Here is a 27,880-nt window from a genome sequence, read left to right as displayed (position 1 = left end):
CCGCGGAGGAACTGGCCATCGTCGCCCTGGGGAAGGTTTTGTTAACAGTGTCGTTTTGCAGAGGAAGACAGCCAGCTGCCAGTTGTCCCAGATGGCCCCGGCATGCCGTGTGGACCAGCGTCTGACTAGCTCAGGGCCAAACAGAGGTGCGGCGAGAGGCGCGTGATTAAACAAACGCGCGCTGGTTTCCTCCGGGCCCCCTAGGGTTCCGCTTCGCCCAGGTGTGCCTCGGCCGGGCGGAAAAAACCGGTTCCGAGCTTCACCGCCTGCTGTAGAAGAGCGAGGGGAGCGTGAAGCCCTTCGGGCCGCCCCCGCCCCGTCCGCTCCCTGCCGCGACTTCCTATTGGCTTCCAACCGACGTGCGTCGGTGACGTCACCGCGTTCACCGTCCCGGAAGTGTGCGTGGCGGCGGCGGCGGCGGCGGCGGCAACAACTGGGCGGGTAAGCAGGCGTGTAGCGCTCGGGAGGGCAGCGTCGGTCGCACCAAGCATCCTCTCCCGCTGCCGGCCGGGTGTGCCGTGCCTCGGGTCCGCGAGGAAGGCGGGAGCGGGACGTGGCGAGAGGCCCTCAGCACTGGGCGAAAGAACCTTGACACGGTGGTCACGTCTCTGCCGACCGCACGCGCGGATTCGCTGGTTTCCTTCGGCATTTTCTCCTCGGCGCGGGCGGCCCTCAGGCGCTTTCTCACTGGGCCTGGTCCCCAGCACCCGGCTTTGGGGGCCGGACGCGCCTTTTCAGGGCCAGGGTTCCCAGCGCGTTTTCCCAAGTTGAGGCGGAGGTGCCAGGAAACGGAGTCGGTCTTTCTGTCCCGCTTGGCCTGCTGGGAAGCGCCGCACCTGCGTCCCGTTTCCGCGGCATGGGATGGTTTTTCTCTGGAAGTTTGCACTGGGGTTTCTCGAGAGCTGCTGTCGCCTCCCCGTACCGGGAGAACGAGGGTGGTATGGAGAAGGGAAGGCAGGGGCGTGCTGGAGATCCGAGGAGATTGCGAGATGGTAGGACAAGCATGAAGAAAATGGGGGCAGCTAAGCTAATTGATTCATCAAACTACACTTCCTAGGAGCTATCCCAGAGTTAGGAATTCTCGAGTGCAGGTGCGGAAGTAGGGTGATACCCACCTGTGACCGACAAGTTCTGCAGACCAGGTGTTGCTGGTCTAATGGATCGAGTTTCTAGAACCCCGCACCCCTCACACACCGAAGCCCTGTTCTGGGGAGAGTGTCATCACAGTACTATGTGGCTTGCGAGTGAAGTGCTCCTGGACCGAACCACCAAAGCAAGGGTCGGGCTACTTACTCCCGCCGTCCAATAACTAGATGCAGATAACCTGGAAAAGAAGGGAGTTTATTTCTGTAACTGTGTACAGGGAGAAGGCCTGGAAAATACCACCAGACTAGATCATTTAAAAAGTTTTCCGGAGCCTATATACTTTCTAAGCTATATGTTTACGTGTAAGTGTGCATTCATCTAGAGACTTAAGTGATTCACTTTAGATCTGTAACTAAGATCTGAATCCTGAAGACCTTCCTCTGGAGCCTCAGTAAATTTACTTAATCTAAATGGGTTCAGGTGCTGGGGTGGTCACACTTACCTTCTCTCCTGCTAAACATGAAGGTTTGGGGAGTTCCTTCAGACCCCCGGTAAACTTGTTTGTGGAGGCCTGGAGAGTTTCCACAGACCCCCAGTAGAACTTGTTTAATACTAAACTGGTCCTGTTAAGAGTTCCTTTGTGGCCAGGGGCGGTGGGTCACACCTGTAATCTCAGCACTTTGGGAGGCTGAGGCGGGCAGATCACTTGAGGGCAGGAGATACAGATCAGCCTGGCCAACATGATGAAACGCGGTCTCTACCAAAAAAGTAGAAAAAATTAGCCAGGTGTGGTGGCCTGCGCCTATAATCCCAACTACTGGGGAGGCTGAGGCAGGAGAATAGCTTGAACCCTGGAGGCGGAGGTTGCAGTGAGCCGAGATCATGCCACTGTAGTCCAGCCTGGGTGGCAGAGCCAGACTCCGCCTCAAAAAAAAAAAGAATTTCTTGGTTATCATGCCTCAAGGCTCAGGAAAGGCTTAGGCAAAACTCTTGGTTGGGCTTTTGTTACCTTCCAGCCTTTGTTTAAGGGAACTGACTGGCTCTTTCAGCTTTTAATGTACTCAGCCACTCAGTCAGTACTGAAACAGTTGTGATGGAGGCCTGCCTTAGTGAGACCTGGCCTGCCACAGTAAGTATTTCTGGAGAACAAAACCAGGTAGATACATAGATCTAGTCTTAATGATCCCTCAGACTGACACCTTTTTCAGTTTTTCATCTGAACAAGAGGTGAATTTCTGAGTTGATAAAGTTGCAACGTGTCTCTTTATTTTCCTTCACTTTGAAATTTCATTGGTGTGTCTTTGTGTTTGCCTTGTAGACGTATAGTTGGCGACTGCCTCTCCAGATGCTGAGGTGCTTGTATCATTGGCACAAGCCAGTACTGAGCTGCAGGTGGAGTAGGCTGTGCCTTCTGAAGCAGTATCTATTTACAATGAAGTTGCAGTCTCCAGAATTCCAGTCACTTTTTACAGAAGGATTGAAGAGTCTGACAGGTGAGAGATTAGGCTGCCTTTACTTGATTTGGAAACGTGTATACATGGAGAAGTAGAGGATTAACTTTTTTTTTTTTTTTTTTTTTTTTTTCTGAGACGGAGTCTAGCTCTGTCACCCAGTCTGGAGTATAGTGCAATCTTGGCTCACTGCACTGTCTGCCTCCCAGGTTCAAGTGATTCTCCTCCCTCAGCCTCCCGAGTAGCTGGGACTACAGGTGTGTGCCACCATGCCTGGCTAATTGTTTGTATTTTCAGTGGAGAGGAGGTTGTGTTAGCCCGGATGGTCTCGATCTCCTGATCCACCTGCCTCAGCCTCCTAAAGTGCTCAGATTACAAGTGTGAGCCACTGTGCCTGGCTGAGGGTTAACTTTTTTAGCTAGCATTTGGATATTTTCATTGTTGTTTTAATTATTTTTATGTAAAAAAAAAACGAAACAAGTAGAGAGTCTCAGTGTGTTACCCAAGCTGGTCTGTAACTCCTGGGCTCAATCCTTGGCCTCCCAAAGTGCTGGCATTACTAGCAGGTGTGAGCCATGATGCCCAGCCGACATGTTTTCATTGTTGGAAGGAAGGCTTGTCTGGGTGTACCCAGCCTGTAATCTCTTAGGGAGGCCAAGGTGGGAGGATTACTTGAGCCCTGGAGTTTGAGACTGGAGTGAACTATGATCATGCCACTCTATCGTGGGCAGCAGAGTGAGACCCTGTCTCAAAAAAAAAAGGCGAAGAAATATTAAGAGAAAAATGAAAGGCTTGCATATGGGTGATCCACAAATATAGCTAAATCACTGGAAAAGGCAAGAAGTTGACTGCAATAAAAAGCTTGGCTTTTCTGTATGCTAAGTACTTTCCATACTTTACAGGACTGGTCCTACTAACTTAATGAGTAGGTATATTTTGACTTGTTAGGTGGAAAAGGAAAGATTCTTAGGCATGTGAAGTGCTTTGCTTATGTTTCTGTAACTAATAACAAGAGAATTGGGTTTCGAACTTGTGCGGTCTGATTTCAGAGTCTAGCTTGTAACCACTAAGCTCTGTTTCCTTTCTAAGTATAAATGCTTTCCATGAGAACTGAAGGAAGAAGGATATAGGAGTTACCTCCATCATGCACTTTGCAAAACCTGTCTGGAAGGAGCACAGGAAATGGCTTTAGCTAAGTGCGTGATTCCAGTAGCTTCTTGGCTGTTGCCAGTTTTATCAGTATTGGTCCTTAATGTTATCTGATGTTGCGAAAGCAGCCACACGGTAGCATTTCAAAGCCTGTGGGAATTTTAGTAGCACTTTCATAAATATACTGTGTATTATATGTAGAAATATGACCTAAACAGCCGTGGCTGTCTATTAGATTCACCTGGAGAGCTTTTAAAACATACACATGCTGGGGTTCTGCCTGCAGCCTGCTGAATTGGAATCTCTGGATGGGATGACCATTTTAATAAAAACTCCACAGTTTAATTCTGATGCACAGAAGGTAGAAGAATCATTACTTTAATATGACTCACCTTGTATGAGCTTATTCCCAAAGGTACTTTACCATTTTTGAAATTAGATGATGGCTTTTTAGGTACATGCCAGAGATAAACGGCCCAGAACATGTTGATTCTTTTAGGTTCTTTTAGGTAGACTTCAAGTAGAGGGCTTAAATGCAGGTTTGGTTATGCTGATGCTTCGCTCTTTTTTAATTGGAAAGAGTGAAAATTGCTAAAAACTCACTGTTGAATAGAAATTTATGAGCCCATATGTAATACAAACTTTTCTACTAACCACATTAAAAAGATAAAAAGAAATGGTGAAATAAATTTTAATAATTATTTTTAGTACATCTAATTTAATCCAATATATCTAAGATCCTATCAGTTTGAACTTTGCATAAAAATTGTTAATGAGGCCAGGCACAGTGGCTCCCACCTTTAATCCTAGTACTTTGGGAGGCTGGTCGCAGTGACTGAGGCCTGTGATTCCAGCATTTTGAGTGGCTGAGGTGGGTGGATTGCTTGAGCCCAGGAGTTCAAGACCAGCCTGGGCAACACAGTGAAACCCCATCTCTACTAAAAATACAAAAAAATAGGCAGACATAGTGGTATGTGTCTGTAGTCCCTGCTGCTCGGGAGGCTGAGGTGGGAGGATCACTTGAGCCTGGGAGGTGGGGATTGCAGTGAGCTGAGATTGTGCCACTGCATTCCAGCCTGGGAGACACAGACTGTGTCTTTAAAAAAAAAAATGGTTAATGAGATATTTCATATTTGGAAGTCTTTGAAATCTGTGCATTTAACACGTACAGCACATTTGAATTCAGACTTACCACACTTGAAGTGCTCAGTAAGCACAAGTGGCTGCTGTTTGAATAGTGCAGATTTAGAAGCTCTGATCTTAAATTGAGTTAGGTTTTTTCTTTCTGTGTATGCCATTCACCACCCCAACTTTTTCAACTTCAGTTGCAAGAGGCCTCTTAGAAGAAAGAAAAGAAAAGCATTTTTTGGAAATACGATTGTAGATGTTGATTACTATAATTTCTTGAACATCATTTTAACAATTGTGTTTAACTTTTTAATCCTGGATTAGAAATAATTGGATTTTCTCCACCCTGAGAAATGAGGTCCTAAGTAAGTTACAGAGTAAATGGTATGGTAAGGTAGAAGTAGTGTTGCTTCCAGAGTTCTGTCCTTCGAGGCCTGGCAAATGAGAACATGGATAGATTCTAAAGTTGACTTTTTCTAGGCTACTGGAGAAGTGGCAGGAATGGAATGTTTTAGTGCAATGATCAACAAGTTAGAATGTCAGACACTTGGGTGCTGTGTTAAAATGTAATGTTCTGAATAAAAACAAAATGTACAAAAACACACAGCCTTTGTGATGGCTGCTGTATAGTGATACTTGGAGTTTAAATCTTACTGTAGCAATTCTCAAATCTTAATAGCTGCTTTGCCATGTGTAAAATTTATTTTCAGTTTGCAAGAATATGAGAGACTAGAATAATGTATTGTCATATCATAAGGGTTTTATAATTTGCCAGGTTATTTTATTTATCTTTTTGCTTTCGTACAGTCATATACTAGTGGCATATACGATTATTTCTCAGCTAGCTGTGGTAGCTCGTGCCTAAAATTCCAGGACTTTGGGAGGCCAAGGGGGAAAATTGCTTGAGGCCAGGAGTTAAAGACCAGCCTGACCAAGATAGTGAGATCCCATCTCTACAAATAATAATAATAATAATAATAATAAGCAATTTAGCCAGTTATGGTGATGCACACCTGTAGTCCCAGCTACTGAGGAAGCTGACGCAGGGGGTTCCTTGGAGTCGGGGTCAAGACTGCACAGTGAGCTGTGATGTTGTCACTGTACTCCAGCCTGGATGACAGAGTGAGATCCTCTCTCAAAAAATAATAATTTTTTTGTCCTAGAGATGAGGCTAAAGTTAAAGTTCCCAATGTAGATGATTTTTGCTTGAATTAATAGCACTAGTAGATGAGCAAGGACTTCTTTGGTCCCTTGGCTGTTGTCCATAACGCATGATAGCCAGTCAGTGTTATGTCAGAAATCCATCATATTAAAGTTTAGCGTAATAGAAACAACTGATCACTCTCTTGAAGTCCGGAGCTCTTAAAACAGATGGTCTGTTTTCCTGTGGTAATGGTCATGCCATGACTTCCCACTCATAGCTCCCACTCACTGCCCCCTACCCCACCCTAGCATCCAGTCGTCAAAATTCAGAGTTGTAAAGGGAACAAGTTCATGAAAATTTAAAGTTAACATTAAAAAGAGGTGACAATTATAAAAGATTTCTGACACATCAATATATGGTCTTTCGAACTGCTGAGAAGAGTAACAATTGCTTACTATCAGATGTGGCATTTGGAGCAGATAAACAGTTTGGGAATGAAGAGATTCTGCATTTCTTGACTTTTAGGCTTGAGTTTACAGTTAAATTTAGTTGCCTTAGGTGTTATTTTCACTGAATTATTTCAATGAATGTATCTTGCATAGTCTTTTGAAATGTTGACTGCATTCCTATTTCTGTAAGGCTGAAGATATCAGTAACAGGAATAAAGAAATCTTTAAGCTTCATAGTACCTGCTGTTTTGGGCCAATGTGAAATTTTGCTTTTCTTATAATTTTTATGACTACTCTTTCATATAGACAGATAAATATGCCTTGATATGTCTTTCTCAGTTGTATTAAATGTTATTTTAAAAATCCTGAATGGTAAGTTTTTCAGAGTGGTTTAATAAGGCTAATCAAAATGGTGAATATATTACTTGGAGTTCTGGATCTCTTTTTAATGCAACTAAGTTACCAAGTAACTTTGAACTTAGCATTTTATTTTAGTAAAGCCAGCAGTAGAATCTTAAAACAGTAGTTATCTATATAGATTCAGCCTTGACCTTCTTCATCCTATTTAAAGTAGGTTCAAATGAACATGAAACTTGCCCTTTATTTGCTTGAATTTCAGAACAGCTACTTGATACTGTTTTAATCTGAAGGAAGAAAACTTAAAAAAAACCCCAATACTTTCCAGTCTAGTCATTCCTTTTTTTTTTTTTTTAATAGCTAGAATATCACAGTTCGGTTTAATTATGAGCCAAATTGGTATAATGATGAATAAGATAGTCTCCCCTTGACAAGTGGGGAGACAAAGACATAAAACAGGTAATTTTAATATAATTGTTATGTATAAAGATATGCTATACTAGTAGCTTAGAAGAAATTCACTTAACCTCACCTTCAGGAGAGGCTTCTTAAAGTGAATCACAGCAGATAAGTAAGAGTGAGCTAGATCGGTGTTTTCCAACTGGGTAGTTACCCCTTAGTGGGCCATAAAGTTAATTTAGTGGCCATGACCAATATTTAAAAAAAAGTGATGAGAGACTAAGGGGTAGTTACCCCTTAGTGGGCCATAAAGTCAATTTAGTGGTCATGACCAGTATTTTAAAAAAAGAGACAGATTGCATGGTAGACATACAAATTTCAGTGACTGCTAGTGAATGTCTTAGTGTGGGTTATGGGCCAAGAAGTGTCACAGCCAGCCACTGAACTAGATGAGTAAGTTAGGGAGGTGTTTCACTAAAGTTACTCACAGAAGCATAATTGTGGAGGAAAGCTACAGGGACAGTTTAGTGCAGAGTGTGATGCAAGGTTTAGCAAGAGATGAGACAAATACGTTATGGAAGCCTTTGGATATAGCACTGAGGAGTTTGGGTACTGTGTTGTGAGTAGTTGTTAGGAGCAGTTAATGCATAGCATAATTAAACTGGTGTTTTAGATCTCTAAGTCTGGATGGCGGAGGCTGAACGAGGTGATGTGGTCCTGGAAGTGAGCCTTGATGGAAAATGTGGCATTAAGGGAATATGAACACTTCGCCTTGGGGAGAGCTTATGGAAAGGATATCCTTAATTAAGGTCAGAGGGTAGAGGGAGGGAGCATTTGTTATTTTTAAGCATTTTAAGGAGTCTACAGAGAGTGAGACTGAAAGATTTGGGAAGAGTAGCTAGAAGAGGAGTGTGGGCAGGACAGAGACGTTGAGGTAGGGTTGGAGGATTATGTTTTTAGTTGTGATTGGGGTGCCAGAATTCTGATGTATGATGAATTTAGCTGAATGCTCATGTCACTGTCCTCTAGTCAAAGGCCAACAGGGACACAAGTTGGGTTGTTGGTCCTGGCAGTGAGGAGCAACATGCTGAGTGAGGAGCAGCATGCTGACCCTGGATCCAGTGAGGAGCAACACGCTGAGTGAGGAGTAGCCTATGTATACTCAGTAAGAGGACTGTAGAAAGGATTTCTTATAGTTGGGCTTGTATTGGGTCGTTTTGGAGAGGGTTTAAGGTAGTAGAGCTTTGCAGTGGGTTAGATGCTGTCAGGAAGCAGAAGTATTTCTGTGATTGGGTGTCTTAATAATGCTTTCCTAGAAGTTGAGTACAGTGTGAGACTAAAACTAATTGGTAAGACAGAATCACTCTTATCAACTATTGTAGGGTGTATCATGGACAGTGTTCATATATTGTGTATGTTTAGGTGATTACAGAGTTGTCTTGATGATCCATCATGGTCACAGAATGGGCTTGTCTGATACTGATTTTCTGTGAAATTGTTTCTGTTCCACAGAACCACAGGGTCTAGTTTTGTGGGAGGCCAGCTCCTGGATGTCATTCTCACTAGGTTGCGTATTGTGTCCTTTGGGCATATGGATATACTCATAGTGGACTTTTCTTATGCTTTACACATAGAGGAGTCAGCTATGTAGTTGCTTATAGTCATTCATTCCAGTGTTCAAATGGTTCTGCCTAGGGCACAGATAGGAGTTGATTTTAGAATCATTTCTTGAAGGATTCTTAGCTATAAACATTTATCATAAGTGGTATGATAGACTAATGTCTGATAGTTCCATAGTTTGATGCATGAATATTCTGCCTCAACATCTATCTGTGTACAGAGAAGTACAAGAACATGTTACCATTTCAAAATATGCATATAACTGGGGTGGGCCGGGGGCGGGGGAAGCAGAATTGTTTGATTTACTTTTTTTTTTTTTTTTTTTTTAAGAGAATGTCTTCCTCTGTCACTCAGGCGGGAGTATAGTGGCACGATCTTAGCTTTCTGCAGTGTTGAACTCCTGGGCTCAAGCCATTCTCCCACCTCGGCCTCCCGAGTAGCTGGGACTGCTGCTACTAGTGTGCACCACTGAACCTGGCTCTTCTTTTTTGTAGAGACAGGGTCTTGCTGTTTGTTCAGGTTGGTCTTGAACTCCTGGGCTCAAGTGGTCCTTTCGCCTCAGCCTCCCAAAGTATTGTGAGCCACTGCACCTGGCCTGCTTTAGGCTTTAGTAGTAGTTCACATTTATATTGATCACTTTGAGGCATCTTGGAATTCTGAATTATCTTCTGAATAAGCAAAGAAAAACTCTAAGTTCCTTGTTTCCCGTGGTCCTCAGAGACATTCTCCTGTAAGCAAGTCTTTTTACTTCTTTGGGCCTTGTTCTCATTTTTCATATGAAAAACCTCAGTTAATTGAATCTCCGCTGTTCCAACTAGATGGAAAAGCCTTGTACTTTTGTGGTTCTTAAAAGAAACATTGAAATAAAGATCTTTTTTCTCTCATTTCAGAATTATTTGTCAAAGAGAATCATGAATTAAGAATAGCAGGAGGAGCAGTGAGGGATTTATTAAATGGAGTAAAGCCTCAGGATGTCGATTTTGCCACCACTGCTACCCCTATTCAAATGAAGGAGATGTTTCAGTCGGCTGGGATTCGGATGATTAACAACAGAGGAGAAAAGCACGGAACAATTACTGCCAGGGTGAGTGAAAAGTTTGACAGTTAATTACATTGCTTTTTTGGTAATTTTTTAAAATTTAATGATTTTTTCTAGTTAAAAGCAGATAACAAAAACTCTAATAAAAAAACATTAGTCTCCTCTACCCGTCTTAAAACCTGTAGTCCTCTGTTCTTGCAGCTGTGTTTAATTTTTATGTTACCTCTCTATTTCTAAAAAGACCTTTGTATGCTACAGTATTTACTTTTACTATCCCAGTTTTAAGATGTGTTATGTATTGACTTCCCATGAGGGAAGATGATTTAGCTTTCTTACCACACCCTTCTCAACAACAGGCACGTACAATTCTCCTTCTCCCATCTTCCTAGTATATTTATATAATAATTTTTGGTTAAGTCAATATTCAGGGTTTACATTTATGACTCTGTATTGTTTACAGCCAGATTGTGAAGTAAATTATGATTACTTTTCTTCTTTTGGCATGTTTTTAATTTTCCTGCAGTTAATAGCATTTTTCTTTCACATAGCTTTCCATGTACCACTAATTTATTCCTGCGCTCTGTGCCAGAGCTGTAGAGTTCCTCTCAAAAGATTTAAAACATATCACATCAAGTTTCAGTTGGGTTTTCGGGAGACATCTTACCTGGTGCTGTCTTCCTGCTCCAATATATACTTTTAGGGATTTCCTTGGCCTCTCTTTTTATTTAGACCTCCTGTTTCCTGGGTCCCATGTGCTGTTCTTTCTTGGTTTAAGCCGTCATTTTAATAATCCAAATCCTGAGGAAGCTCTACACATGTGAAAATATTTTTATTTTACCTCCACACTGGTTTGATAGTTTTGGTTATAGAATTCTAGGCTGGGAATATTTTTATGCAGAATTTAAAGGCATTGTTTTCTAGCTTCAAGTACTGCCACTAAGTCTAGTTCCATTTAGATTTTTTGTTTAAAACCTGATTATCATTATTTCCTTTTGGAAGTCTTTCTGATCTTTTTATGCCTAATGTTTTTAATTTCAAGACGATATAACTTGTTTTGGGTTTTTCACTTGCCATGCAAGGCACTTAATGCCTTCTTATGTTTCTTTCAAAATTTCATCCCTTTTGTTAAATATTTTCTCCTTTGGAAACTCCTATTATTTGGATGCAGGACTGTTGGGATTGGCCTTCTAGTTTTATCTTTTGCCTTTTTAAAAATATATTCTCTTGTCTTTCACTTTCTATGAGAGTGCCTTAACTTCATCTCCCAATCATTGTATGATATTGACAACTTCTGTGGTCTTGTAGAATTTCAAGAGGTCTTTCTTAGTATATTTCTTTCCTGTTCATGTTTAAGATGCAAGATATTTTATTTCTCTTAGGATATCTAATGTAGTTATTTTGACAATGGCTTTGTTTCCTCTGAGCTTTTTCTTTCATGTTGGCTTTCCTTAAATGTGGGTATTCTTTGGCTTTGCCTTTATATTTTATTTGGGTGATGCTCTATAATTGAGGACTTTTTTATAATTTTGCATGGGACGTGTCAGCCAATTGGGACTCCCAATGTAAGTCTCAGTAGGAGTTTTCATTAGGAGAAATCAGAGAACACTCCAGGATTATGCCACGGAAGGAGGCATGAGGATGATGTTAAGTTTCATTGATCTTGTTTTCATCTTGATGCTTCATTTCCATGAACATCTGTGCCTGGTGCAACAAGTTCTGATTACTTTTGGTTCAGCCTTTCAAGAGAGTCAATCCCTGGTTTTCTGTCTCTAAGGGAGTCATTCTAGGTGGGTCTGATTATTTCTTATGATGAGTTTCAATTAGTTTTCCTATTTCAAACCTTATTTTATTCTTTGCCTCAAGAGATACCTGTGCCTTAAATTCTTGAGTTCTGGAATTCCATAGTGAGAGATAGATTAGCTTGTATCTAGAGAAGAGTATCTATGAAATTGAGAGAAATCCTAGAAAAGACTGCTGGTGATCATTAATGGCTGTCACTTACCAAATTCCTAACTTCTGCTTGGCATATCAAACACTATACTCTCTACTCCTAAATGCTAATATGCTGTCAGGTATACTTTCTCTTTTACATATATTCCTCTTTCTCCATGGTGCCTGTGGTCTTTTCTCTGCATTTGAAATTTTCTTATCACACCTGCGTGTACAGACCCTGCTGCTTCTTCAAGGCTTGGCACAGATACCACCCTATCATGAAATTACTCAGCTTCCCCAGCTGGAGGTAGTCTGTCTTCCTATGATAGAGGTAACTCTTTATTTTAATTTCTTTCTCTTTTGATACAGGGTCTCACTCTTTTGCCCAGGCTGGAGTGCACAGTGTGATCTCATTTCACTGCAGCCTCTGCCTTGTGGGCTCAAGCGATCCTCCCACCTCAGTCTCCTGGGTAGCTAGGACCACAGAGTGTACCACAACACCTTGCTTTTTTTTTTTTTTTTGTATTTTTGGGAGAGACAGGATTTTACCATTTTACCCAGACTGGTCTTGAACTCTTGAGCTCAAGTGATCTGCCTGCCTTGGCCTCCCAAAATTGTGGGAATACAGGCGTAAGCCACCATCCTGGCCTTTTTTTAGTTTTATTGGAGATTACCAGTAGGGGACTTGCAGGATCTGTTAGCTGTACTTCCTCCTTTATCAGTCTTTGGCTCAATGACATATATTCCATAAAGCAACATTCGCCTCTTTGCAAACTGGAGCTATTAAAAATACTTCAGATAATAGTTTGATTTTAAATTGAAGAACAGTTTTGAGAGTTTCTACATACCACCTGGCAGAGCTGACATGTTTGTGTATTAAACTTCTATTTTTTAATAATGATGGGTATTTAAAAAAAATCATTTTTTGGATCTGGTTTTGAATAATGTGGCTATTTTTGTTTCAATGTTTGGTATGATAGTTGATGTTAAAAGGACTAACTGTCACGGCTTATGGTATCATCCCTTTATAAAGACAAAAACTTATTTTTTTTCAATTCACTAGTATGAAAAACTAAACAACAAAAAAAACCCCATGTATTTAATTGCAGCTTCATGAAGAAAATTTTGAGATTACTACACTACGGATTGATGTCACCACTGATGGAAGACATGCTGAGGTAGAATTTACAACTGATTGGCAGAAAGATGCTGAACGCAGAGATCTCACTATAAATTCTATGTTTTTAGGTAATATTTGTAGATACAACCATGTTTTAAATGGGTTTATCAAAATGCCTTCTTTTCAAGTAAAACCTACATTCTGGAAATGTTCTTCAACTTGAGAAGCTGCATTAATTTCTTCTAAGAGATGGTGTAGCAGATCGCTGAAAAGAATAGACTCTGGAGCCAAAATCCCTAGGGTCAAATTCTGACTCCATCACTCGCTAGCCATAAAACGAAAATGTTAATTAATATTGACTTTCTTTGTACAGCTCTTGTGAGGGTTAAGAGAGTTAATAATTATAAATGCTTAGAACACTGCCCGACACATGTACACATTCAGTGAATGCTAACTTCTTTACTGCATCTAAACATGAACATTTCAGGGAAGAAAAATGCACACATGCCTGCATGTACACACTTCACATACACCCATACCCAGCATCATTCTTTTTCCTCTGCACTATCTTTCATGAATGTGTATTCATTCTTTCCTCTCTTCTGCTGCCTGGACACACAATGGTGAATGTCTTCACCACCTTTTTTACTGCTCTGCCTACACACAACCTCAGATTCTTTTTTAGCATTGTATTCTAGGAATCATCAATAATCAGTCAGAGTTGGCATGTAAGAGGAAACCTATTTATTTCAGCTTATCTTTTTTGTTTAATGAAAGCACTGAGAATTATATGGGGTGGTTATGAATTATGTGAGTGTTTTGTTACATTACTGATATGTTGTACTTTAAAGTTAAGACAAGCCCTTTAATGTTTAAGATTTTGGATTAAAAAAGAAAGGATGAAACATCCACTATTCATAGTCTGGTTCGTAGCAACAGTGTGGTAAAAAGGTAAAGTAATAGGATTTACTGCATGCATGGATGGCCAAGAAGTTTATAAGCTAAAGTGGCATCTCTTGCTGATTACAGCAATGACAAATAAAATTTCTAGGGTACCTACTGGGTTCTAGTTACAACCTTAGGTATCTGATAATACTTTTTATTTCATTGAACTGTCAGAAAAACTAAAGTAAGAAGCCCACTTGATAGAATAGATAACTTGAGACTCGGAGATATTAAGTAACTTAGTTTAAGTTACAGAGAACCATGATGTTGGCTTGTTTCCAAAGCCAATATATGACCATAGGGAGCGCAACTAGTGCACTGTCTCTCAGTTACATAGTCAGAGCTCCTGGTATCTGTTTCTTCTCATATTACTCATGGAGGAAACTGCTCCAAATAGTGCAATAAAGAGAATATTGTCTAACTAGCTTCTCATAAGCATACTTAACTGAAAGAGAGAAACTTAATATTCTTTTTCAGTGTCATCGTTTATAAAATAAAAGCTATTCTTATTGATAATACCATTTTCTTAACCCTTATAACGTGCCAGGCGCTGTTCTAAGCACCTTATTTAATCTTAATCTCCTGACAACCCTATGAAGCAGATACTTCTGTTTAACCAATGGTAACTTGCCCATAGTTGCACAGCTTGTAAATGATAGGATTAGAATTCCAACTCAGGCAGCCTGACTCCAGAGGTCACATTCTTAACCACCACATTATTGCCTGCAACACAACTGTATATTTTTATTTACTGTATTTTAAAAGGATGATATTCAGAGCAAAACAAAATGAACACCAATATGATGCTTACTAAGCTTTGTGCAATTTTCTATCCTGGCTTTGTCCAAGCATTACTGGATCAAGCATTAATAGTTCCGGCATTTATGGTTGGTTACTTAGCTTCCCAAACCCTCATTTTTGCTTTGGTCATATTCCTACGATTTTTTCCTCCAAATTTTGATTTTGCTTTAGGTTTCCCATGGAGAGTTACAAGTCTCTTCACTGGGAGAAATAACAGAGATGGATATACTATATTATTTGCTACTTTGTGATCATATTTGTGTCTGTTACTTATTTCCTTTTGATCTTCATTTCCTTTTATGTCTTTTTGAATCTGAAGCCTTCAAAATTGGCCATATACATCAAGATGGTTCCCTTTTAAAAGTCACTATGCATATAAAACTATTAACAGCTTGGGAAGAGTTAAGCATTAAGTGTGAACTTACCAATATATTGTTGCTTTGGAGATAAAGAGCATTCAAGTTCAAACAGAACTAAATTGACAAGAGGTGTTTTTGATAAGTAGTTGTCAAAAACTACTGTGATGCTACTGAGTAAAGTGTCTCATGGGGTCACTGACCTCCCCATTTGGTTAGCTAAATGGTATCTGTGTTTTAGCTTTAAATTGCTTTTTTTTTTTTAACGTCTCCATGGTAACCAACTGTCTTAAGTTTGCTGAGCTTGAAAGACTTCCTTGGATGTGTGATTTTCAACTTTAAAACTAGGAGTCTCAGGCAAACAGTTTGAAGTGGTCACTCTGCTAATTAATACTTAAGGTTTTATGTCACTTTTTCTTTTTTAGTTTAATATATGAGAGAACATTTGCTTGTTACCATTTTTGTGAATGGCTAATAGATGAACATGGTTCAAAATTCACGAAGTTTTAAAGGCTCTGAAGTGAAGTTTCCTGATCTATAATGAACAGGACTGCCTGTTTTACCACACCCTTGCTAACACCGTTATCAAATGTTTGGATCATTGCCAATCTGAAAAATGCTATCTTAAAAATTTGTATTCACTGGCCAGGCTTGGTGGCTCATGCCTGTAATCCCAGTTCTTTGAGACGCTGAGGTGGTCCTATCACTTTTTGAGATAAGCCTGGCCAACATGCCAAAAACCTGTCTCTACTAAAAATACAAAAATTTGCCAGGTGTAGTGGCGGGTGCCTGTAATCTCAGCTACTTGGGAAGCTGAGGCAGGAGTATCATCTGAACCTGGGAGGTGGAAGGTGCAGTGAGCAGAGATTGCACCACTGCACTTCAACCAGGGTGACAAAGTGAGCTTCTAACTCAAAGGGGGGGGAAAAAAAAAGGATTTATGACTAAGGATGAAAATCTTCATTATTAAAGAGATTTCTGTATTTCCTTTATATGTAGCCTGTTTTTCTATTTATGTGGCCTTTTTATTTATCAGAGCTTTATATTATGGAAATTAGCCATTTGATTTTTTAATATTGACTTAGATATATTTTTCCCCAGATGTCACTTATCTTAGGATTTTGTGTGACAGTGGTTTCTGCCATATAGGCATACTTGGTTTTTTTTTTGTCATTCAGTTATTTATTTGAAAATCCTGTTGTTTTGTTTTCTGTTTTCTTGCTAAGTAGAGTTTGAAAGATCTTCCCCATTCCAAGATTACAAAATAATTTTCTCTTTTTTTTTCTGTTAATCCTGTTATATATTTTTTCCATTTTATTTTGGCTATTTTCTCATGTTGTGAAAATCAGCTTGTATGGTGTCTTGTTGGCCCCACTACACCTCATGTAAGTTTTGCATATTTCTGTTTTAGTTTATTCTTGGATTATCTTTTCAGTTGTAATTGTAAATGCAGTTGAACAGACTAAAAGACAATCTTTTATTGTCTTCCATTTGCTAGTTGGTATATATGAATACTTACATGTTTTAATAACTCTTCACCTTGCTGAATTCTTACTGTTTGTGATAGTTTTTAGCTGATCTTCTTGTGTTTTCAAATTCTTACTCGCCAACAGTAATGTTTCTCTTTTTTAATGAATAGGTTTTGATGGCACTTTATTTGACTACTTTAATGGTTATGAAGATTTAAAAAATAAGAAAGTTAGATTTGTTGGACAAGCTAAACAGAGAATACAAGAGGATTATCTTAGAATTTTAAGATACTTCAGGTAAGAATTTTTAAAAATAAAAAATGATAGTTTTAATATCATCACCAGAGCATTAACACTGGTCACATGAAACACACAGCAGGTCATTGTACAAAATGGTGACATCCCAAATGTCTGTCTCTAGTGGAGACCTAGCAACCAATGACTTACGAGTGAAAATTACTTAGATACATCATACTCTATTTTCATTCCCAGAACGGACATACACTTACTCCATTTTACGTGATCTTTCCTATAATTCTGATTTATATCATTTTTTAAAATGCCCATTTTTCTTTGTGATTAATGATATTTCCTCCAGTGATATTAATTACACAGGTGTTCAAACGCTTACCACAGGTCAATTCCTGTGCTAGGTGCATTAAACATGGTAATGAATGAATGAAAGTGTTTGCCTTCATATAGCTTATGGTCTTAGTTGGTCGTGAAAATCTCAGATGCTTCACAACAAAATGATTTTGGTGAAAAGAAATACCTGTTACATGGTCAGTAAAAAATCAAAGTATAGATATACTCAAAATTTGGATAAACCTGGTAAATACGAAATGCATGAAGAGTTTTGTGGGTAGCAGTGATTTTTACATGCCACACACTAACCTCTTTAAAAAACTGAATTGGCTAGTTTGTGTCCAGTAATACTCATTTTTCACTTGATTGGGATTGCTCTCAGAATATTCTATTAACAGATCACACATATTTTATCAATAAATGTAGTTTCTGTAAACTTGGATATTTGCAGCTTCTGTTAAAATAATAGAACTTAGATTAAGACTTAGCTGTATTTGGGTCACTAATCCAAAGTTAGCATTACTTAGGACCACTGATGAATAGAGGGTATTTTTCATTAGAATTTTAGGCGTATGAGTGGTAAAACACATGTACTTTAGGGCTTCCAGTTCTAAGATTCCATGAAATATACTCTAGGGTGTACAACTAGATTAGTCATATTTGAAGATTTTCATTGAAAGTATTAATGTGCAGACAGGCAGGCTTTGAGGAATTAAGACTGTTAAGGCACTGCAGTCTGGTTTTAATTTGCTGCCTTTACAAGAATGCTGTATTCATCTCTAAGTGCCAATTCAGTAATTGCGTTTGATGACTATTCCGAGTGTCTGAGTCAGTGATTTGGAAGTGAGGTTGAGACCCTAAGGTTCTAGTTCTTCTTGACCTTAAGAAGGCTGCTTATATTTTATTCAATCTTGGGTTTTCTTATCTGGAAGAAAAAAAGGAGGTGGAGAAATGACTAGTTGCTTTCTAAGGTCCCTTCTATACCTAACGAATTCTATGTTGTTTTCATTAAGTACATATATGGGATAGTACCAAATAAAAATGAAAAACAGATTTTTCTTGTGACATGCCAGTATAGAGGTAATACCCTGTGAAGATTTTGTCTTCTAGGTTTTATGGGAGAATTGTAGACAAACCTGGTGACCATGATCCTGAAACTTTGGAAGCAATTGCAGAAAACGCCACAGGCTTGGCTGGAATCTCAGGAGAGAGGATTTGGGTGGAACTGAAAAAAATTCTTGTTGGTAACCATGTAAATCATTTGATTCACCTTATCTATGATCTTGATGTGGCTCCTCATATAGGTGAGAGCAAGTTTTAAAGTGTTTGAATTTTTGGCAGTGAAATACCTGGTTTCAGATTTCGTAAGGAAAAAATGATTCATTTGGTTGAAGAATTCTTGTTGGAGAAATGGAATATTTTAAAATAAGACAAAGTTTGGGTTATGGGATAGGTCTAAGTTTTGTCATGAGTAGGGAACAGCTCAAAGACAGCCTACGGTGCTTGTAGTCTTGAGTCAGATCTGATTTGAAGGAAGCTCAGCCCCTTATCTAATCTTTGCAACCTGGCTTAGTTTCTAACTTAAAAATGGGGTTTAAAAATAATATAGCATCTATCTAACAGAAAAGCTAAAAGGATTCAGTGAGTTAATATATGTGAAGATCTTTTAGAAGAATGACTTGTACATAGAAGTTTTTCAGTAAATGTTGTAATTCATTTTCACAAAGAACAGTGGGATTACATGGTTTCTCACACTTCTGAAAACTTGCTATATTATTTCAAATTTCAATAACATTGAATGGAAGGTGGATGTTGTATCAATGGGAAGTCGGGAATTTGTGACTGCAAAGAGTATGCCTTGTGAGTCTGATATCACTACCTCTGGACCTCTTGATGTAGGTTGTTGGAAACAAGAACATTTTAGAGGTTTTGAGGGTGACGGGAGAGAATAGCGATAATGTATTAGTGGTTTGCCTATAAGTTGGAACATCAGACTGAACCTATATAATGTATCCTATCCTAGTGACAAGGCATTTCCGTATACCAAAACAGTGGTCAGCTTTAGGATATGAGTGGTTTTTTACCTCACTAAAAACGGGAAAAATGCTTTTGTCCCTACAGGTTTACCTGCTAATGCAAGTTTAGAAGAATTTGACAAAGTCAGTAAAAATGTTGAAGGTTTTTCACCAAAACCAATGACTCTTTTGGCTTCATTATTCAAAGTACAAGATGATGTCACAAAATTGGATTTGAGGTTGAAGATCGCAAAAGAAGAGAAAAACCTTGGCTTGTTTATAGTTAAAAATAGGAAAGATTTAATTAAAGCAGCAGATACTTCGGAGCCATTAAAACCCTATCAAGACTGCATTATAGATGTAAGTATATACTAGGCTTGGTCAGAAATATAATAAAGTATCTTCACTAATTTAGAATTTATATGTTTGAAACTAAGGTCTACAATTCTGTGAATTTTAAATGAAAAAATTTATGTTGAGTAGTATTTAAATTTTACGTTAAGATCCTAAGTGTGTGTTTTCATGTGTGATGAAACTATTTCATGTTTGATTTTGACATGTAGTCTAGGGAACCTGATGCAACTACTCGTGTATGTGAACTACTGAAGTACCAAGGAGAACACTGTCTCCTCAAGGAAATGCAGCAGTGGTCCATTCCTCCATTTCCTGTAAGTGGCCATGACATCAGAAAAGTTGGCATTTCTTCAGGAAAAGAAATTGGGGCTCTATTACAACAGTTGCGAGAACAGTGGAAAAAAAGTGGTTACCAAATGGAAAAAGATGAACTTCTGAGTTACATAAAGAAGACCTAAAACTGATGGCTACAGAAAAGCAGAGCGTTTTTGGTAGGACTCATTTTTCTCTCCTCACTCTGGATGAGGTTTTAGAAACTATGCCAGTTTAGAGGACCTCTTTAGAACGAGGGTCTTATTTTGTGACTTCTGTTTCAAGAACTAAACTAAGATCCATCTTTCTTGATCTGATTTGGAATAGTTTCAAGTGAGAAAGGCATAGTTGGCTATTATTTTAACCTGTTCAGGCTTTTAAAAAAATGTTGGTTTTGCATAGGGTGGTACTAAGATTAATCTTAGAAGATGGTAACTATTGAAGAAAAAAATGTTTATTAATGTTTGCAATTGAAATAACTGCGTTACCTTGTACAGTGACTATCTACAGTGTGTCAGTTCTTATATGAATTCCAAAATAAACTTGTGCTTAAAAAGGAAATAATTGACAAGTTTGCATAAAATACGAATACTAAATGTGTCCCTAGTTGCTGGCATTCATACATACAGGATTTGTTCCAGCAGGCTATGTTTTAGTATGCAGTTGATATTTTTCTGTCACAATGATTTCTTTATGCATGCAGAGCCTGGGAAAGTAAAGCGATTAACTTGAGGGTTACTCTTGAGCCTATTAGTTTAGTAAAATGTTGTTATTATGTGTTTATGTGGTATCTGACAATATATATCTGGTGCCATATACAGTGGTTAATATGCCTCTCTTTAAAAGTTAACAAACTAAATGTTAACTTATTTTTCTAATTTAAATGGATACAGCTTACATTATTATATATTTACAAGATTTGTGTCCTAAATGCTTTCATTTGGTAAATATGGTAAATATATTTATAATGCAAACTATTGTTTATTTCAGCTGCTATACTGACATTTCATAATTCATTTTCCTTCCTGTGTAGCCAGTCAAGACATCTTTGTACTCTCTGAGCAAATAGTAATATTGGACCTTGATAAAACAATTTTGTAGAGTGTAATATTTCTAAGAGGAAGTTTAACAGGGGCTATGATGCAAGAAAGGGAGCCTCAGAAATTCCTGCGCACAGGTCAGTAGTTAATGCATTATAAAATACTTTGGAATATTTAAGTACTGCCAAAATACAGATTTAGACCCAACACCATGGAATACATACTATTTCTATATAGAAAGTATGCAAATTTGGCTATATTGGAGGTCTCGTTTTGTCATTATATGCTTGTTTTTACATATCAGAAAATTTTATTTGCTAGTAAACAGTATGGGACATTGAAAGTACACCTTTTCAGGGGAAAAGGTAACTCATTCTAACTGGTTTAGATTTCATCCTATAGAGATGTACTATGCTACTGAAAAGAACTTCCTGGGATCCTCTTAGCTCAAGTTTTAGTGCAGTGTAAGAACTATATGAACAACCAGTAAAGTCATATAAACCCAAAACTATTAAAAGTAGAAAACTATTAAAAGTTAGTTAAGTAGAGCTTAGAAAAAATAAGGCAGGGGCATATCCTGAACAGCAGCATTGTTGAATTGCTTTTCATCTACTCTATTTATGTAAATAAATATGCAATTTGATACTCAACTGATTCCACTCAACGCATGTTTGGGCAAAACCAATTTTGGCCTCATACTATTACCATAGTTCGTACATTTAACCTAATGGGTTTTATTGATAGTCCTTTGCTACTTTAAAACTAAAGTTGTTACATAAATGTGAAAGGACCCACTAAACCCTTTATGTATAAGCAAAGAGGTCCATGGCAAAGCAGTCTTTTGAGGACTTTACATGATTTAAACAAAGAACATGTTTAGTTTCACGCTTAAGGTTTACTTAGATTTTCTCCAACTTACCAACATTGAACAAAATACAGTATCACGTCTAGCCTGTGTGAAGGGGACATGTTTTGGCATCTCTTCCGTATGGTAGTTTTAGTTCAAATTAATTTTTGAAAAATTGCTCTTGTATGGAACAGAATAAATGGGCTTATAGTTCAAATACTGAGCAAATACACAGAAAAGACTAACAGGCACATGAGGGAAATGACAACTATTTGTGAGCTCAAAACTATATACTCTAATATTTTTAAATTAGAGTTAAAATTAGATTTTACAAATCAGTATTGAACAAAGCCCTTTTAGAATAATATCCATTGCCTTGCCTCTTTTGAAAAAGGAACATGCAGTTATCAGAGCATTGGTACAGATAACGCTGTCCCATCCATCAGGATCAACTGATTGATTAGTTTCACATTGGTTTCATGTAGGAATTTATGATATTCTACACAGAAAGTCATCTCATCATTTCCAAAGATGTCTTTATGTCGCATCAATGACATGCTACAGACACATCAGATTCCACAGGATAATGGCACCAAGCTACCCATGTAGATATTTCTGAAACTAAATTTGTATTCTAGACTGCCGTTTATCCTTTCCAAAAGTATACTACTTTAAGTTTCAGATACAGTTTTAACTTGAGAACTGCAACCCTCCAAGTAATGTTACGTATCAGAGGCAGTAATTTCCAAAGCAGATCTGATTTTAGAATAACAAATTTGTTAGATAAATTTATCTCTAGCACATCTGTTTACAAGCAAAGTATTACTTTGTCTGGACTTATTTCATCTTCTGTGTCTGGGATTGTAGGCAACAGCGCAGATCGTGTTAAGCCCCAAAATTTCTGAGGTGACATGTCTTTTTTGGTGGCTGTAAACTTCCATCCAATATGGCTTGCACAGATCTTACACTGGGCAACAGTCCAGGCATACCTAAAAAATTAGGGAAAAGTATCAGCTAAGGAAACAAACACTTCTTTACTCCAATCCTATCTTAGAGACAAATTCTAAGTGAAGATTTGATCTATACAGTTCCCTGAAACCTCGTACTATCTAATTTGGATACATTCTATGATAATACATCAGTGTGTTACATATAATTTTGTAATATATATGAGTTTTATGCTCTTAAGCTATGTTTACATTTTTCCTCCACTCCACAGAAGTAATCTTACGAATATCTTTACACAACTTGCTGGTTGCCAGGATCACATTCTAACTTGCACTGGCTTCTCCTTTGTTGTAGTTAGTTAGAAAACAGCAACCACCTGCAGAAATAGATACTTCTATCTGAGTCAAACTGGATGGAACAGGAAGGACTTGTTGTCTCATAAAATACTTGAAAACTACTATTCTAAAATAAGAATGATTGTCAGACAATGCAACCAGAAATACAAACCATGGCATTTCTGTTCTTACTTTGTCCATTTGTATACTATGCTACATCTACTATTTACAGTAACAAATTTATTCTACTTTTAGTCATCACACAGGGTGCCAAATAAGCTAGTTAAAGGCAATCCAAGTGATACGGTCCTAACTCACTCCAGAGTAGCAAGTAATCCCTACTTAGCATCCCTCTTTGAAAATTGAAGCTACTACAGCTGAGGGAACCGAACAGGTAGGATCATACTTCAAAATCATTAAGGTGAAACAAAAAAAAAGGCAAACTAGAAGAAAAAATGTGTTCTGCATCTTAGTCTACCATTGCTTGATAAACATTCTTCAGTTTTACATTACTACAGAATATGATCCAGATGTAACGTTTTACTGGGTCATAAGACACTTGATTTTCAGGATGACATGACAGAAAAAGAGTGTTTTGGATTTAACTGTAATTTGAGGACAACTGCAGTTGCCAACCTTTCCCTTCACTAATAGAAATCAGTTTTCATTCACTGATACTATATAAAAATACAAAAAAAGTGTAACAGGTGTTTCTAGCTATTTGTGGAATGAAGAACATTTAAATAAAATCAAATTTTGTCTCACTCTGTCACCCAGGCTGGAGTGCAGTGGCACAATCCTGGCTCACTGCAACCTCTGCCTCCTGGGTTCAATTAATTCTTGTGCTCAGCCTCCTGAATAGCTGGGATTATAGGCGTCTGTCACCACACCTGGCTAATTTTTGTATAAAATCATTCATTTCATTGTCTACTTGTTATTACAAAGATTGTAGCAACTCTGCTTAGGATTGCGGGTTTTTCTACCCAATTAAGGTAAAACAAAAGCAACCACCACCATAATCTTACCCAGGAAACCAGCTGTGTTCTGTAGAAGGCCGGCCTATCAGATTCAAGTTGCAAGCCTTATACACAGTAAGTGTCTCATGCACGTAGCCATGAGGATTTACATAAGCTGCCATCGGCCCACATAAGGATAAACTAAAAGAAACAACATGGGGGACAAGTCAAAATGAGAAGTCTAATCCTATTAAATGGTTAGAATTTTCTTGAAGTTCACCAAGAAATTTAGTTTTTAATACTTTAGTTTTACCTAATAGCAGGATCTTAGTACAAAAACGGGGTAGGGGATACAGCTGGCAGACCTGTTTTGTTCAGTCTAAATGTTTTATGTGATCACTCAAAGGAAATTTTAAAACCCTTCTCAAGACAGACATTGTCAAGAATACAAAACTCAAATGCTTCTAAAGGAGTCTGAAAGTGAAAATGCAATGAAAAGGTCCTGTGTGGTCATTCTGGGGCAATTGATTATTGAGTAGAAAGCAGTTTCCTTTCTTTCTTGATTTATAATTCTGATGAATCTGTCATAAAATGATTTTCAAACACCGTTGCATCAGTAAGTGTTCCGAATCATGTCCTACTTTGTATGGCAGAACTGATTACTGAAACATAATTTCTGAGGTATCTACATTAGGGCCTAATAGAACACAACTAGTATGCATATGTCTAAGATAGTCTAATATATAGGTTGTCAACAAGAATTGGGGAAAAAAGAATTGCTCAGTTGTTTCACTTTACCGTGCTCATTACCTGTGGGTAATCCCTGACATGCATTGTTGCTCTGAGTACCCAATCTGGAAGACAGTCTTACCAAAAGTGAGCTACTTCCCTGTATTTCATTGGCTAAGTGTTTGTAACTTTTAAGTATTGGAGGAAAGTGTATGGAAAACAGAAATACAGTTTTGATTATAATTCTGGCAAGGTAAGTATACTAAAAATGTAATAAAGAACTTACCTGAATATTTCATTTTTGGTTGTTATTTCTGTTTCTTGACATTGTTTACAGCAAAGGGAAGTACACTAAAAAATTTGAGAGAAAAATTATTGTTGGGAAAAGCTGGCATTCATTTTATCATGTAATCACATAGATGATCAAGAAACTTCTAAAGATATTGCTGTCTCTGAATATCACATTCTCCTTCCAACCATTCAAAAACTTTTAGTTTTAAAAATGCAGGAAGCAAAGCAAAACTGAGATCTGCCACGTATTTAAACTAAATGACTTTCTAGGGTAAAGGAATAGTGATATATAACCTCAGGTATTAGAAATCAAGTTGATAACTATTCACATTTGACAGCACAAAACAATCTGAGTTTATCTGTAAGAGCCAAATTGCATGACTACATTACTGGACTCTTATTTTAGCTCCATTGGTCCCAACAGAGCATCCTAGTTCTCTAGCCTGACTAAACATGGGCATCAAAAACATAGTCGCTTTACTCACTTTATTCATAATGTCTAATTCACAGCGAAGTCGCTGGATAGCACTGCCAATTTTAAGGAGCTGAATTCTCAATACATCATCAATAGGAAGACAAGCAGCTACTCTGTAAGAAAAATCTTAAACACATAGTTTTTCAAGTTTTAAACTTATGAGTCAGATAAGCATCAGATTACTTAAAAATTGGATAATGTCCTTTTGAAATAAACCCTTCTCTATAAAGTTACACATTTTATACTAAAAACAGTGCTAAAATACACCAATCAAAGATATACTTTTCAGAAGCTCTAAATTTAAAATCTTTTCCTGTACTTTTTTTTGGTAAAATCCTTTTATGTTAAACATGAACCTGAATACATGTTAGAAATTGCTTATTTGCCAAGAGACTAGAAAAATAAACTATACCTTATAAACAGATACAGTATATGTAATTAAGGTAGGTCCTGCAACTAGAGTCAATTCTTTTAAAAAAGTACCTTAAAGAACAGGGAGAGGAGTCCTTATACTCAAGGAAGTGTTTTTGGATGACAGCCACTTACTGCAATTTGAACTTTTTATAGAAAACTTATCTAAAATTGTAGTGCTCACAGAATGTAAGGATTTTATTACAATTTTGAAATACTCTTTTTTTTCAACTGCTCAAAGGAAATCATGCTTTTCAGAATTAAAATGTTTTTAATCAGTCTTAGAAACTAAAATATATGATTTAATCCATTAGAAAACTATTTTTTAAATAGCAAGACATTCAGGCCACAGCCAGGAAAGTTAACTTTCATACCTATTGGATTTGAAGGAAGAGAATCATCTTTTAGATTTTCATCCCATTCACGTAGCTGTTTCTTGATTCTGTCCATTAAGGTTTCCTTGTTTAAAATAAAGGTAGACATGAAATCAAGTTCACAGACTTATTAAAATTTAAATAAAACTAACATTGGTAGCAATTTAATCACTGTGGTAAAATCTCAGTCCTAGTTTAAGTATCTCCATTTTCTTAGGCAGAAATGATCAAACTCCAGCTCCTTTGCCCAGCACTAAGTCTGCCTTCCAGCCTTCTCTCACTGTCTTATCCCAAGGGTATATACTCCCAACTGCCTGTGGATTGCTCTGTCTGTTCTATGCACCTGCTTGGAACTCGCCTCTCTTCTGCTATTAGGCCATTCTTGACCCAATCCATAGGGACTATGGCACCTATAAATTGCACTAGCACTTACTATCTACATACCTAACTTGGACCTATTTACTACATTATTTTCACAAGCATATGCAAAACGTATGCAGAAATATTCTTGTATAGTGTGTCTTTGGAAGGCTTAAAAGCTGCCAAACAGCAGAGATCAATTGCAGTTCCCTTTAGTATCATGCATGTTGTTGAGTTTTCCCAGGACTCCAGATCTATCGGCAATGATTCATTAAGGGAAATAATTAGCATTTACTGAATGCCCACTATGCACACCAAGTATAATAGCTACCATTATATCCATTTTATAGCTCCTTGGAGAAATAATTTGCTCCAGACCCACAGAGTGACAGGAATGAGACTCTGAGGTCAGTCTCTGCTCTGAAACCTAGATTCTTAAAACTACTTCAGCACTATCCCTTACTTAAGATTTGCAAAACGTGGCAATGCCTAGTGTCAAACTCTGAGGAGCAGAAACCATCATGGATGCATTAATTAATAGACTACTGATCAAGAGATGCAAGTTAATCTACTTGTTTAGAGAAAAAGCAAAACTGTTATATAAGGATGCTGTAATGTTCTAAAAGTATCACCCAACCCAACAAGACTTCAAGTGCTTAATAAAACTATAGAGTCTTACGATACTTTTTTTTTTTTTTTTTTTTTTTGAGACAGAGTCTTGCTTTGTTGTCCAGGCTGGAGTAGAGTGGCACAAACTCAGTTTTCTGCAGCCTCAACCTCCCAGGCTCAATCAGTTACCGCAGCCCAGCCTCCCACGTAGCTGGGACTATAGCCACAAGCTACCATGTCTGGGTAATTTTCCTATTTTTAGAGATGGGGTTACGCCATGTTGCCTAGGCTGGTCTTGAATGCCTGGCCTCAAGCAATCCATCTGCCTTGGCCTCCCAAAGTGGATTACAGGTGTGAGTCACCCTATGGCATCTTGTTCTTAAAAGGCACTAGCAACTGGAAAAAGTAAAAATTCTATAAATAAAGCTATCCAGCAGTATCTCTGACTGCTCCCTGTTTACTTGAAATGTACAAATGGCATTAGTTCTGAAAATAAAATAGTAACAAGTATGAAAACCTTTGTTTTTAAATTACCATTAAGTATGACATGGCCTACCACAGACAAAGTAAATTTAAGGTACATTACTTACAGCATCATATAAGGAATATAGCCAGCGAGGCCATGAAGTCAGATTTGCACAATGAAACTTTCTCTGAAAAGAAAACAAAACAAAAAGGCACTAAATAACCCTTCTCTATAAGGTTACACATTATAGAGAAGATTCTAATGGTAGAATGAGCAACATCTGAGAAATGATTCTGGCCTAGGAAAACATCTAATTTTAAAAAGATTT

The 27,880-nt window shown here is 38.0% G+C and overlaps 2 protein-coding genes across 7 annotated transcripts in view; one reads left to right on the top strand and one right to left on the bottom strand.

The window, feature by feature from the left end:
- Positions 1-372: 372 nt before the first annotated feature.
- Positions 373-24,857, top strand: TRNT1 (tRNA nucleotidyl transferase 1). Of its 3 annotated transcripts, none has more exons than XM_003927132.4 (8): positions 373-441; positions 2,405-2,579; positions 9,674-9,867; positions 12,864-13,002; positions 16,616-16,742; positions 18,141-18,334; positions 19,152-19,405; positions 19,609-24,857. In XM_003927132.4, the coding sequence occupies exons 2-8, from the start codon at positions 2,432-2,434 to the stop codon at positions 19,855-19,857; spliced, it is 1,305 nt and encodes a 434-aa protein (XP_003927181.1). In that variant the 5' UTR covers positions 373-441; positions 2,405-2,431; the 3' UTR covers positions 19,858-24,857. The 3 variants fall into 3 exon arrangements, with proteins under 3 accessions (XP_003927181.1, XP_039334580.1, XP_074260987.1); XM_039478646.2 differs by lacking the exon at positions 373-441 and adding an exon at positions 626-992; XM_074404886.1 differs by lacking the exon at positions 373-441 and having other exon boundaries at positions 19,609-19,890; positions 20,745-24,857.
- CRBN (cereblon) overlaps positions 16,613-27,880 on the bottom strand; it is a 29,027-nt gene continuing 17,759 nt past the window's right edge. For all 4 annotated transcript variants that reach the window (XM_074404890.1, XM_003927133.4, XM_010337868.3 and 1 more), the window contains 6 exons: positions 27,677-27,739; positions 26,118-26,202; positions 25,343-25,458; positions 24,853-24,917; positions 23,907-24,038; positions 16,613-22,587 (listed from right to left, as the gene is read on the bottom strand). In XM_074404890.1, coding sequence (XP_074260991.1) covers positions 22,407-22,587; positions 23,907-24,038; positions 24,853-24,917; positions 25,343-25,458; positions 26,118-26,202; positions 27,677-27,739 — 642 coding nt within the window. In that variant the 3' untranslated portion in view covers positions 16,613-22,406. The remainder of the gene's footprint in view (positions 22,588-23,906; positions 24,039-24,852; positions 24,918-25,342; positions 25,459-26,117; positions 26,203-27,676; positions 27,740-27,880) is intronic.

The sequence above is a fragment of the Saimiri boliviensis genome, chromosome 8 (assembly GCF_048565385.1).
Source record: "Saimiri boliviensis isolate mSaiBol1 chromosome 8, mSaiBol1.pri, whole genome shotgun sequence".
Classification (NCBI taxonomy): Eukaryota; Metazoa; Chordata; class Mammalia; order Primates; family Cebidae; genus Saimiri; species Saimiri boliviensis.
This window is presented reverse-complemented; position numbering and strand designations above follow the sequence as displayed.

Coding starts and splice junctions, on each gene's coding strand:
- TRNT1 (XM_039478646.2), top strand. Junction 9,868..12,863: donor ACGGAACAATTACTGCCAGG/GTGAGTGAAAAG, acceptor ATTTAATTGCAG/CTTCATGAAGAAAATTTTGA. Junction 18,335..19,151: donor TGATGTGGCTCCTCATATAG/GTGAGAGCAAGT, acceptor TTGTCCCTACAG/GTTTACCTGCTAATGCAAGT.